Source organism: Macrobrachium nipponense, chromosome 21, assembly GCF_015104395.2.
Source record: "Macrobrachium nipponense isolate FS-2020 chromosome 21, ASM1510439v2, whole genome shotgun sequence".
NCBI classification, from domain to species: domain Eukaryota; kingdom Metazoa; phylum Arthropoda; class Malacostraca; order Decapoda; family Palaemonidae; genus Macrobrachium; species Macrobrachium nipponense.
In genome coordinates this window covers 26,824,347-26,837,819 of record NC_087212.1, presented here as the reverse complement: position 1 = coordinate 26,837,819, position 13,473 = coordinate 26,824,347, and the positions used below count along the sequence as shown (strand labels likewise).

General features: G+C 47.8%; 1 protein-coding gene across 1 annotated transcript in view; it reads right to left on the bottom strand.

Moving 5' to 3' along the window:
- LOC135197856 (activating signal cointegrator 1 complex subunit 2-like) overlaps positions 1 to 13,473 on the bottom strand; it is a 283,256-nt gene that overhangs the window by 244,044 nt on the left and 25,739 nt on the right. The window contains exon 2 of the mRNA XM_064225038.1: positions 5,645 to 5,728. Within this exon, the coding sequence (XP_064081108.1) occupies positions 5,645 to 5,728 (84 nt within the window). The remainder of the gene's footprint in view (positions 1 to 5,644; positions 5,729 to 13,473) is intronic.

The window sequence follows — 13,473 nt, the reverse complement described above, 5'->3', positions numbered from 1 at the left end:
GTGACGGGATCGTGAGCGGCGCACCTCTCACGATCACTCCTAGCTACCTCGCTCTTCCCGGTGTAGCCGAGGAAGTTGAAGGTAGTGGAGAGACAGACCTGACGCTCCCCCCCCGCTCGCTGGCAGGACCAGCGTACGTGGGGGGCTGCAGCCGATCAACCAACCCGCGGTGGGGATCGATCTGCAGGCCTGGCCGTGCCGCTCACCTGTGGCGAGCGGCTCGACTGAGCAACGTCGACCCCGGTCCCGTGCGTCAGACGAGCTGCTGCTGGTCACCGTATCCGCCCGGTCCCTGTGGGAGCGGCGGTCAGGTGACCTGCAGAGCTCGCTTTCGCCGTGAGACCGGTGAGCGTCCTCGCGGCACGTTCCAAAACCGCTGGTACCAGCCGCGGCTGGTACCGCTCGGAGGTCGAGGGGACCTGGGGGACCTCTTCCCAGCCTCCAACCCGTGGCCGGTCAGAGACCGTCACGTCCACCCGACCAGGTACCGGCTGGTCGCTGCGAGAGCGGCCGCTGGCCTGGCGAGAGTCACCTGAGCGGCTCTCGACAGTCTTCTGCTCCGTGCCTCGGTCATGACGCTGAGCGAACTCAGGCGTCTTAACTTTGGCTGCACGGTCACCCGAAGGAGATCGTACACTCGGAACTTCTCGCGGACGAGAAACCGAGCCGGGTACCTGGCTTAGCAGCAGAGCTGCCAAGACCAGGCGAGGGTGTACCAGCGGTAGCCAGCACACCCTTGGTCCCCGTCTTCTTCTTCTTCTCAGAAGGGAGAGGGCCCCGTTGTCCCGAAGGAACAGGAGGACCAGCAGAAGAACCCCCCCGTCACACCGGAATGTGACGAGCCCTTCGAAGTTCCTGAAGGAGTCTTCTTAGGGGGAATAACAAAACCCGGTTACCAGCTGGTCGCTGCGAGAGCGGCCGCTGGCCTGGCGAGAGTCACCTGAGCGGTTCTCGCCAGCCTTCTGCTCCGTGCCGTGGTCTTGGCGCCGAGCGAACTCTGGCGCCGAAACTTTGGCTGCACGGTCTCCCGAGGGAGAGCGTACACTCGGGATCTCCCGCGAACGAGAGACCGAGCCGGAACCTGGCGTAGCGGCATCGCCGCTAGCACCAGGCGAGGAAGTACCAGAGCTAACCGATACTTTCCTCTGGTCCCGTCTATCTCTTTCCTTAACGGAAGGGGAGACGGGCCCCGCCCCCGAAGGAGCAGGAGGACCAGCAGAAGGACCCCCCGTCCCACCGAGGTGGGACGGGCCCTTAGAAGTTCCGAAGGAGACTTCTTAGGGGGGGGAGGCAGCCTTCTTCTTCTTCGGCTTATGGGCCTTAGAAGTCGAAGGGGAAGAGGCAGCAACAGACGAAGATGACACCTTCCTCTTCTTCGTCAGCTCACGCAGGACAGTCGTCAGGTCCTCCATCCAGGCCGGAGTCGGGCCTATTGGCCGAAGCAACACGGCCCGACCCCCCCCCCTGCACCTGTCCGGAAGGACCTGGGGACTGGGGAAGACACACCATGGGCAGGACCAGCATGGACAGGCCGCAGGAACCAGGAGCGACAGGAACAGCAACCAGCTCAGGAGCGGCAGGAACAGCGGCAGCGGTAAACACAGAAGGGACAGCCAAGCCAGTAGCGGGAACCACATCAGCGACAGGTACGGCGGGCCCAGCCATCGCCTCGTAGAATCATCGGCAGCCAGCGTGGGTACTGGCGGCCCCGGGTCCAGGGGCGAGCTGCTGGAACAGCGGAGTCTGGGGCAGGCAACACGAAGAAAACACAGGCGGCGGCGTCATACCCCTCCTCGGTACGGCGGCGACCGGCCCTAGAAGCGGCAGACGGCGTCACCGACACAGCATGGGGAGTGTAGACCAGCGGGGGGAAGCAGCATAAGCGGCCGTGAAGGTTGTAGTGGAGACCACTCCAAGGTCACCGCCCCAGACCTCGCTAGACTCTGCAGCAGATCGTGGATGCTAGGCACGCCCTGCAGCCGCAGTGGTCCATACCTGTCCAAGGTCGTCTCCCACGGCTGTAGCACCTGCGGTAGCACAGACAGATTAGTAAGAGGGGTTCCCTCACGCACGGGGGGGGGGAGACATGCCCCACCCCGAACGGAAGGAAGACCCCAAAAACAAAATACGAGGAAGCTGAGCGGTGGGGGGGCAGGAAAGAAGACGAAGAATCGGATACCAAGGGAGTCGCGGGAGAGCTTTCCGACGACTTCCTGGCAGACCTTCGCTCTTTCCCCCTACCCCGCACAGCAGTGAAAAGTAATATGAAAATGAAAACAGAATACTGCACTTGCGATTCACTTCATAGAAACTTAAAGAGGGAAAAAAATCAATTGCCCGGTAAGAGCGGAAACTTGATCCATAATAATATGATGCTATCATAAATATATATGAAAATGAACAATACTGCACTTGCTATTTTCACTTTCACAGCAATAAATCGTAAGGATTAATTCCGGGTAAGAGCGGAAATTGATCCAAAATTAAATTTGATGCAATTAATAAATGAAAATGAAAAGAAAACTGCATTGCGAATCCACTTTCATTGCATTCTATTCATACAAAATAAGAGGCTCTTGCCGAGCGCAATCAAGCTCTCGGCAACGAACGCACAGGGCAAAAATATAATGAAAAAGAAAAAAGGAGTACTTACATCTTTCAATTACACACTTTCGCCCAAAACCAAAATACATTGACTCGGCGCGAGTGCGCCCGCCCTCGGCACCGAGACATAATTCAAGGTTCAATTCATGAAAAGAGCGGAAATCGCCGTCTCTACGGCGATAGCTCCATGTTGATTCATAATTAAGTAATGAAAATGAAAACAGTGTACTTACAGTTTCATTTTCAAGTCAAACCAAACCATTAGTAGAAAACACAATATAAACAAAGCATACGACGATGAAGCGGGCGGGCAGAGAGCGATGACGAACACGTCCTTCACACCCGCGGCCGAAAGCAAAAGTGATTCTTCACCTCTCGGGCGCGCGGCGCGCGCACGATCGGACAAGCAGTTAACTACCGTTCTCCCCTTGTTCGAAGCTTACGACCGTCCCAGCTGCCGCTAGTTACCTTCCTATTGTTAAAGGACCGAGGGTTTGTATTACGTATCGGAACAACTGGTGATTATCCTCATCTTTGGACTGATATCCAGTCCTTAAATCCCAACACTAAAAAAGCAGTCACAGAGAGTAGGGAAAACAGGCGGAGACGAAGCTATCGCAAGTATGTGGGGCGATCACTTCAACAATATCCTGAATTGCATAAATGATCAAGATACCCGAAGGGATGTAGATAACCTCCTTAATGACAACATTCAATTTCATTTTGCAGACCATATTACGCCAGGTAACATAAGCGATGCCATAAACGCCTACCTGATAATAAATCGCCTGGCTGTGATGGTCTTCCCGCAAAGGCTTTCAAATTCTGCCATCCGATAATTTACATTTTGCTAGCTGCCCTATTCAATGCGTGCATAATTCACAAGTTTCTTCCAGGCTCCCTACTCTTAGTTCACCTGATACCATTAATCAAAAACAAGCTAAAGGATGCAGCTGACCCTGGCAACTACCGCCCGATTGCAATCACAACGATCGCATCGAAGATACTTGAGTCGGATCTTCTAGTGAGACTTCTCCTCTTTCTACACACCACTGAAAACCAGTTTGGGTTTAAAGCAAACCACTCAACCGACACCTGCATCTACATACTGAAAGAATTGCTGAACTACTACCTATCATCAGCCTCTCCTGTTTTCCTTTGTTTTGTAGATGTGAGAAAAGCATTTGACCGAGTAAACTACCTGAACCTCTTCCTGAAGCTGCATAAAAGGAGCACACCCCTATATCTAATTGGCATTTTACAGTACTGGTTCTCCACACAACAATTCTGTGTCAAATGAGGTAACGTATTATCGTACACCTTTGGCTCCCTAAACGGACTTCAGCAAAGGGGCATTCTCTCTCCATATCTGTTTAATATGTACACAGAATGTCACACTGAACTCACTCCCAATCGGATGCACTGTCAATAAAACAACTATAGACAACCTCTGTTACGCCAATGATATGGTTCTGATTTCCCCATCAGTGCAAGGTCTCCAACGACTCATTGACTGCCGCCAATATGAAGAGGAATTTGATATAATCTACAACAAAACCAAGTCGGCTGGACTTTGTGCACGAATTTCCATATTTGGGTCACATTATCACTGATGACCTAAAAGATACGGCAGACATTGAACAGAGGTGTCGTAAACTATGTGCAACTGGCAACATGATTGCAAGGAGGTTTGCCTTCTGTCATCGAGACGTGAAACTGCTGCTCTTCCGCTCGTACTGCTACAGTAACTATGGGTGTTCCCTCTGGACGAACTATACCCGAGAGACCATGAGACATATCACTGTTGTGCACAATAACATTCCAAGACACATCACAAACACTCCCCGCTACCACTCTGCCACACAGATGTTCATAGAAAACCACCTGAACAATTTAAAAATCATTGTAAGGCGAACAATGTCCAGTCTGGTAACCCGAGTGAGAAACAGCAGCAACTCGCTCATACAAGGCATCCTAAGGAGTGAAGCAAAAAGAAGATCTAAACTGTGAGAAAGATGGGAAAATGAGGCTTTTGTCCCCTAATGGACTTAATCTCTGTATTGACAAGATGTCATCTGCAGATTTTGTCATTATTATATTTATTGCTGATATTTTACTTTTTCATTATTACTGTGATGGCTATCAAGTTGAAGTTTTTTTTTACATTCAATTTTCGTATTTAGCCCTCTGGACCTGACTACTGTAACCACCTAAGGTCTCTAGTTGAAATTTAAGTTATATAATCTGTGCACTAACTGTTATAACTCTCAATGCATTTTTTTTTCTCACCAATATTATTACTATTATTACCAGTATTATGATCACTATCTTTTATGCTACCTCAGCTACTTTGTGGATAAGTGCCGATTATTCATTTCTTTATCATGTCTCATGTATCTAGATTGTGTATGTCATTGTCTGTATTTTGTATATTCCATGTATATGGCCCAGGGTATATTCTATGTATATGGCCCTGCGCTGAAATAAAAGATATTATTACTATTATTATTATTTATTTATTTTTATTTTTATTTTTTTTTGCTCTATCACAGTCCTCCAATTCGACTGGGTGGTATTTATAGTGTGGGGTTCTGGGTTGCATCCTGCCTCCTTAGGAGTCCATCACTTTTCTTACTATGTGTGCCGTTTCTAGGATCACACTCTTCTGCATGAGGCCTGGAGCTACTTCAGCCTCTAGTTTTTCTAGATTCTTATTATTATTATTATTATTATTATTATTATTAATATCATCATTAATTATTATTATTGTTATTATTATTATTATTATTACCCTGTTCACAAGCTGCAACAATTACCTTAACTAGCTGTAGCTGAAAGTGCTATTATTAAACTTTTTCTTTAACAATTTGACATACAAGATCATTAACTTAAACATACTATGAAATGTTATTCATACTTTAAAAAATTTTGGGTTCATTTTACACATGCCACTGAGAGCCTTTAGTACTGTAGTCTTAGGGATAAACTCCACTATTACAAACTAAGCTGCCTTAAAACAACATTGTTAAAGATGCCTTACCAGTGCTGGAACTTTCTTCTCCACTCCTTTGTCATTAACTGTTATTATCTTCTTGTCAATTGGACTTCCCAGAAGAGGCTCCACCTAAGGACACAGACAAAAGTTTTTGAAAACATCCATCATATAGTTTGTGTTTACATAAAGATACATAACATAATTCATCCACAGACAAATGATACCCTATTGTGCGGCACAAAAAGTTCAGCATAGATTTAAAACCTAATTTCTTAATAAAAAATAGCAAATATGATATTGTTAGTATACAATAAAGTTTTGTACATACTTACCTGGCAGATATATACATAGCTTACGACTCTGACGTCACGACAGAAAATTTAAAACTCGCGGCACACGCTACAGGTAGGTCAGGTGATCTACCTTACCCGCCGCTGGGTGGCGGGTGTAAGAACCAATCCCCCTTCCCAGCCAGATTTTCTCTTCCACCTGTCTCCTGAGGGGAGGCTGGGAGGGCCATCAATCGTATATATCTGCCAGGTAAGTATGTACAAAACTTTGTATACTAACAATATCATTTTTGTACATGAACTTCCCTGCCAGATATATACATAGCTGATTGACACCCTTGGTGGAGGGAAAGAGACATTTAAGTCCAGAGAAAGGGGAAATAACATATGTTAAAGTAATAAAATACCCTTGGTTCTTACCTGATTTAGGCAGAAGACTTCATAGTTACTGTCTACAAGTCTGTGTTGCCTGAAGAGTTACAGCGATGGGAACTGACTCCGCTTACTTGGTAGAATCCAGTTAGGGTCTAGTCAAAGGGGATCAACCCACTTAAATGACAGAGCCTGTCCACTACCAATGCAAGGAGCTTCAAGCACAAAACGATCACCTAACCAAAACACAAATGTTAGAACTACAAAAGAAGGAGGTGCCTCCTGCATCCTCCTTCCCACAACCAAAAAACACAATACAAATACAATAAGGGAAAATATTTAAAAAGGATATGCTTCAGCTCCCTGCCCCAGCACTGAATCCGCCGATACGTACGGGCCTAACCCAAAGCACTTCTCATAAGTAATTCTTATGTCTTTCAGGTAGTGGTTGGCAAAGACTGACTCACACCTCCAATAAGTCGCCTTCATGAGGTTTTGTAAGGACATGTTCTTCTTGAAAGCCAAAGACGTCGAGATGGCCCTTACCTCATGCACCTTGACTTTAAGAAGTCTATACTGATCCTGGTTACAAGATGCGTGAGCTTCTTTGATAAGGTTCCTTATAAAGAATGACAGGGCATTCTTTGATAAAGGCCTACTAGGATCTCTTACAGAATACCATAGGATGTCTGAGTTAGCCCCAAGTTTTTTCTTCCTCTGGAGATAAAACTTTAAGCTCCTTACAGGGCAAAGAGTCCTCTCCTCTTCTACTCCAACTAGAGAGGATAAGCTTTTTATCTCGAAGCTCCTGGGCCAAGGGGAAGAGGGGTTTTCCTTCTTGGCCAAGAAAGACGGGAGAAACGAACACACAGCTGTGTCTCCTTGGAACCCAACATCTCCTTTTAGAGCTTGCAGTTCGCTTACTCTCTTAACAGAAGCTAAAGCGCAGAGAAACAAGGTCTTCATAGAAAGATCTCTGAAAGAAGCTGATTGGAGAGGTTCGAATCTAGAGGACCTCAAAAACGATAACACTACATCCAGGTTCCAGCTTGGGGTTAAACAAGAGTTCCTTTTAGAGGTCTCAAACGACTTGATTAAATCATGTAGATCCTTATCTTCAGAGATGTTTAATCCCCTGTGTCTGAACACAGAAGAGAGCATATTCCTGTAGCCCTTAATCGTTGAGACTACCAAACTGCATTTTTCCCTCAGGAAAATAAGGAAGTCTGCTATCTGGGTCACAGAGGTACTGGAGGAGGAAACGTTCTGATTCCTGCACCAACGTCGGAAAACATCCCACTTCGACTGGTAGACCCTGGTGGAGGAAGGTCTACGTGCATTGGCAATTGCTCTTGCAGACTTTGCCGAAAAACCCTTAGCTCTGACCAGACTCTTGATAGTCTGAATCCAGTCAGACTGAGAGCGGGGAGGTTCTTGTGAAACCTGTCGAAGTGGGGCTGTTTGAGCAGATCGACTCTTAGTGGCAGGGATCTTGGAATGTCTACCAACCATTCCAGTACCTCTGTGAACCAGTCCTGGGCTGGCCAGAATGGAGCTATCAAGGTCATCCTTGCTCCTTCTGACGCTGAGAATTTCCTTAGAGTCTCCCCTGGAATCTTGAAAGGGGAAAACGCATAAAGGTCTAAGTTCCTCCAGTCCATCAGGAACGCGTCTACCGCTACTGCTTTCGGGTCTGAAATCGGTGAGCAGTACAGGTCTATCCTCGCATTCCTGGAAGTTGCGAAGAGGTCCAGATGAGGTATGCCCCAGATCTTCCACAGCTCCTGGCATACGTCCAAGTGTAGGGTCCATTCTGAGGGAAGGACTTGGTTTCTTCTGCTGAGCAGATCTGCTCTGACATTTCTTTCTCCCTGTACGAACCTGGTGAGGAGACTTATCTCCCTTTCCTCCGACCACAAGAGGAGCATTCTTGCCGATTCGTACAGGGAGAATGAGTGAGTCCCCCCCTGTTTCCGAATGTAAGCCAGGGCTGTGGGTTGTTTCCGGAGTTGTGATCTGAACTGAGACTTCCTGAACGAGGGGTTCGAACTCCTTGAGGGCCAACAAATCGCCATCAGTTCTTTTTTGTTGATATGCCAGGACACCTGTTCCCCCACCCAGGTGCCTGACACTTCTCTGGAGCCTAGAGTCGCTCCCCAACCTTTGTCCGATGCGTCTGCAAATAACACTAGGTCGAGGTTCTTCAAACGTAAGGAAATGCCTTCCTTGAAGAGAAGAGGGTCTGCCCACCAATGGAGATCCTCTTTTATCTCGTTCGAGATCTTGAACACGAAATCTAGGTCCTGAGCACCCTGATTCCAGTTCCGATTTAGAAAGAACTGGAGGGGTCTGAGGTGCAACCTCCCTAGAGAAACGAATTGCTCCAGCGAGGAGTGTGTCCCCAACAGACTCATCCACTCCCTCGCTGTGCATACATCTTTCTCTAGAAAGGTTGCGACCTTCTCTGCACAACGGGCTATCCTTTCCGGGGATGGAAACGCACGAAAAACCTGAGAAACCATCCGAATCCCCAGATAGATACGATCTTGGCTGGGGATTAACTGTGATTTCTCGAAGTTTATCAGCAAACCCAGAGAACTTGCTAAGGTCAAAGTCACGTGAAGGTCCTCCAGACATTTCTCCTTCGATTTGGCCCTGATCAGCCAATCGTCCAAGTAAAGGGACACCCTCACTCCTTCGAGATGAAGCCATTGGGCTACATTCTTCATCAGCCCTGTGAAGACTTGAGGGGCTGTGGAGAGGCCGAAGCACAAGGCCCTGAACTGGAACACTTTCCCTTTCCACATGAATCTCAGGAACTTGCGCGAAGAAGGATGGATCGGCACATGAAAGTAAGCGTCCTGAAGGTCTAGTGACACCATCCAGTCCCCTGGACGAAGGGCCGCTAACAATGAGGATGTAGTCTCCAACGTAAACCTTCTCTTCTTCACAAAGACATTCAGGCCGCTTACGTCCAGAACCGGTCTCCATCCTCCTGAGTTCTTGGGCACAAGAAAAAGATGGTTGTAGAAACCCGCGGAAAGAGGGTCCTTCGCCATCTCTATCGCCTCCTTCTCCAGCATAAGCTCTACTGCTAGAGCAAGGGCCTGATTCATGTGAGGGTCTTTGTACCTGGCCACCAGCTCCCTTGGTGTGGTGGTCAGAGGTGGTCTCGAAACGAAGGGAATGAGGTATCCTTTCTTGATTATAGAGAGGGACCAGTTGTCCGCCCCCTTCTGTGCCCAGACGTCTGCAAAACTTAGCAGTCTGGCACCTACTGCAGTCTGGAGGACACGGGTACTACTTCTTCGATCTGATCGATCAAGAGAAGGTCCTTCCTCTTCTAGGAGGTCTTGTTCCTCTGGAGGAAGAAGCGCGGGAAGAAGGGCCTCCTCGAAAGGGCTCTTGCTTGATCGACGTTTCCTTCTTCGTCTTAGGCTGAAATGAAGCCTTTGGAATTCTCGCTGAACGAGCCAACATATCCTGCGTCGCCTTTGCTGAAAGAGCGCTGGAAATGTCATTGATGATCTTCTTGGGGAAGAGTTGCTGGGAAAGATGAGCGTACAACAACGACGATCTCTGTGCATGAGACACCGCCTTGGTTAAAAAGGAGCAGAAAAATGATATTGTTATGATACAATAAAGTTTGTTCATACTTACCTGGCAGATATATATATAGCTGTATTCTCCGAAGTCCGACAGAATTTCAAAACTCCCGGCACACGCAGTGGTCGGCCAGGTGGTAGTACCCATTCCCGCCGCTGGGAGGCGGGCGTCAGGAACCATTCCCATTTTCTGTCAGATATTTCTAGTGCCACTGTCTCCTGAGGGGAGGTGGGTGGGCACTTTGATTATATATATCTGCCAGGTAAGTATGAACAAACTTTATTGTATCATAACAATATCATTTTGTTCATGAACCTTACCTGCCAGATATATATATAGCTGAATCCCACCTTTGGAGGAAGGGGGAGACAGACTCGGATTTTGGGAAACAATTCCATTTACATGATTGATATCTTGGTTCCTTACCTGTTAGCATAGCTGACTTCGTGAGTACCGTCACCCAAGTCTGCTTCTGCTTTACTAGAGACTCCAGCAAGGTAGTGACCTGCGATGCTGTTGAGTTCTAGAGGATCTGTCAACGGGGGCGTGACCACAAAACAACTAGATCCTACATTATAGACCTCCAATTTTTTGGGTAATGCATTCCTAGAGGTGCCAGCAAGGACGTGACCTGTGTAGCTGGTGCGCTCTAATGAACTGTCACGGGGAGCGTGACCACAATGTGACAGATCATATAGGTGTTGATTAGACACCGAATGCTGTTAATGCTTCACTCGGAGGTGCCAGCAAGGACGTGACCTATATAGCTGGTGCGCTCCAGATGATTTGTCAACGGGTACATGACCACAATGTGACAAAAACATTTTACCCTATTATGAGGGCGAAGCAAAAACATTACCACCTGACCTAGCCTATCTGGTTAAACTTCGTATAACCAAGGCTAATGGAGGGAAGTCCGCCTAAGGCGGCCGACCCAAGACCACAATAAACTAAACACCTAAATAAGCATAATAAACTAAAAATCAAAAATAAAAAGAAATAAAATTAAAAAGTCCAACTAACATATTATTTCCTAAATGATAGGAAGAGTGCTACTCTCTGTACCCAATATAGTGTCTGCTGCGACATATGGGCCCAAAGAGCAACAGTTCTCGTATGTAGTCCTCACCTCCCGAAGGTAGTGAGAGGCAAACACTGAATTACTACGCCAAAATGTGGCATTCAAGATGTCATTAAGTGCCATGTTCTTTTGGAAGGCTACCGACGTAGAAATAGCCCTCACTTCATGCGCATTCACCTTCAACATTTTCATATCACTGTCTTGACAGGATGAATGCGCTTCCTTGATGGTGTCCCTCAAGAAAAAAGCCAAAGCATTCTTCGACATTGGTAAATTTGGCTTCCTTACCGAACACCACAAGTTATCGAAAGACCTCTACAATCCTTAGTCTTCTTTAGGTAGAATTTTAGAGCCCTGACAGGGCACAGAACTCTCTCTGGCTCGCGCCCAATGATTTCGGCCATCCCTTTAATTTCGAAGGTCCTAGGCCAAGGGTTGGACGGATTTTCATTTTTTGCCAGGAACGTTGGGCTCAAAGAACAAACCGCGTTATAACCTTTAAAGCCCACGTATTTGCTAATCGCTTGTACCTCGCTGACTCTCTTCGCCGTCGCCAGAGCAGTCAGGAAGATAGCTTTTCTAGTAACATCCTTCAGGGAAGCTGTATGCATAGGTTCGAATGGACTGGACATGAGGAACTTCAGAACTACATCCCAGTTCCAAGACGGCAACCTGGGTTGTTTGAACCTTCGTTGTTTCAAAAGATCTCAAGGAGATCGTGAAGGTCTCTGTTGTCCGCCAAATCCAGGCCTCTGTGCCTAAAGACAACTGAAAGCACACTCCTATACCCCTTGATTGTAGAGACTGCAAGTTTTAGATTCCTTCTCAGATATAAAAGGAAGTCAGCAATCTGGCTCACAGAGGTCGTGGTGGAGGAATGCCGTTACTTCTTGCACCAACTCCTGAAGACTGCCCACTTCGTGGTACACCTGCATTGGATGAAGCTCTTCTTGCCTGGGATAGCTTTCGCCACTGACCTAGAAAGCCTCTTGCTCTGGACCAACTTTTGGATAGTCTGAATGCAGTCAGACTCAGAGCGGAGAGATTTCTGTGGTACCTCTCGAAGTGAGGCTGTCTGAGTAGATCTGTCCTTACTGGAAGCGTCCTCGGGAAGTCTACTACGAAGGCCATGACCTCTGTGAACCAGTCTCTCGCCGGCCAGAACGGGGCGATCAAAGTCATTCTCGTCCCTTCCGACGCCGCAAACTTCCTCATGACTTCCCCAAGGATCTTGAACGGGGGAAAGGTGTACAGGTCCATCCCCGTCCAGTCCCAGAGAAGTGCGTCTCATCGCCACTGCCGCGGCTGGTCGAGTACTGGGGAGCAGTACAGTGGAAGCCTCTTCGTCTGGACGTCGCAAAGATGTCCACTAGCGGAACGTCCCCATAACCCCCACAGCTCTGGCATACCTCCTGATGCAGAGTCCACTCGTTGGCAGAAGTTGACCTTGTCTGCTGAGGAGATCTGCCCGGACGTTCTCTACTCCTGCTACAAACCTTGTAAGGATCGTGACGTCCAGTGCCCTTGCCCACAGCAAGATCTCCTTTGCCAGTGCAAAAAGGGACCGAGACTGTGTTCCTCCCTGCTTCTTCAAGTACGCCAGAGCTGTGGTGTTGTCTGAGTTGACTTGGACTATTCGATGAGAGACTTTTTCTTGGAAAAAACTGGAGAGCTAAAAAGATGGCTGCCATTTCCTTTAGGTTTATGTGCCAGGACACCTGTTCCCCTCTCCAGGTGCCTGACACTTCTTCCCCCCCTAATGTTGCTCCCCACCCCGTGGTGGACGCGTCGTGAGAACAACACTAGGTCGGGGCTCCGAAGCTTGAGAGACACGCCCTCCGACAACTTCACTGGATCTAGCCACCTTTTTATTTTAAAGTGATGTTTTTACCTCTCTTGAAATTTTTAAGCTCATATCCAGATTCTTGCTTTCTTTCCAATTTTCCTTGAGAAAAAATTGTAGCGGTCTGAGGTGCAGTCTCCCCAAGGAAACAAAACTTCTCCAGCGAGGAAATGGTCCCCAGCAGGCTCATCCATTCCCTCACGAGCACGAATCTTTCCTTAGGAAGGCTGTCACTTTGTCTAAACATTGCTGCTGACGTCCCTGGGACGGAAAAGCTCGAAAAGCCACTGAATCCATCTGAATCCCCAGATACAAGATGGATTGGGTTGGAATCAGATGTGGGACTTTTCGAAAGAAATTCACAGTAGTCCCAGGGACTTCACCAACGATAAAGTTGTTTGAAGATCCTTCAGACACCGCAATTTGAGTGGAGGCACGAATGAGCCAGTCCGTCCAGGTACATAGAGACTCTGATATTTGCAAGATGAAGCCACCTCGCCACGTTCTTCATTAAAGAAAAAGTCGTGAAGATCATAGGGCAGTGCTCAATCCGAAGCAAAAGCGCCCTGAATTGATAAACTGTCCCTTTTAGGACAAACCGGAAGGTTACTTCATCGACTGTGGATGGATGGGGACGTGGAAATACCGGCTTCTTGAAGGTCTAATGAAACCATCCAATCGT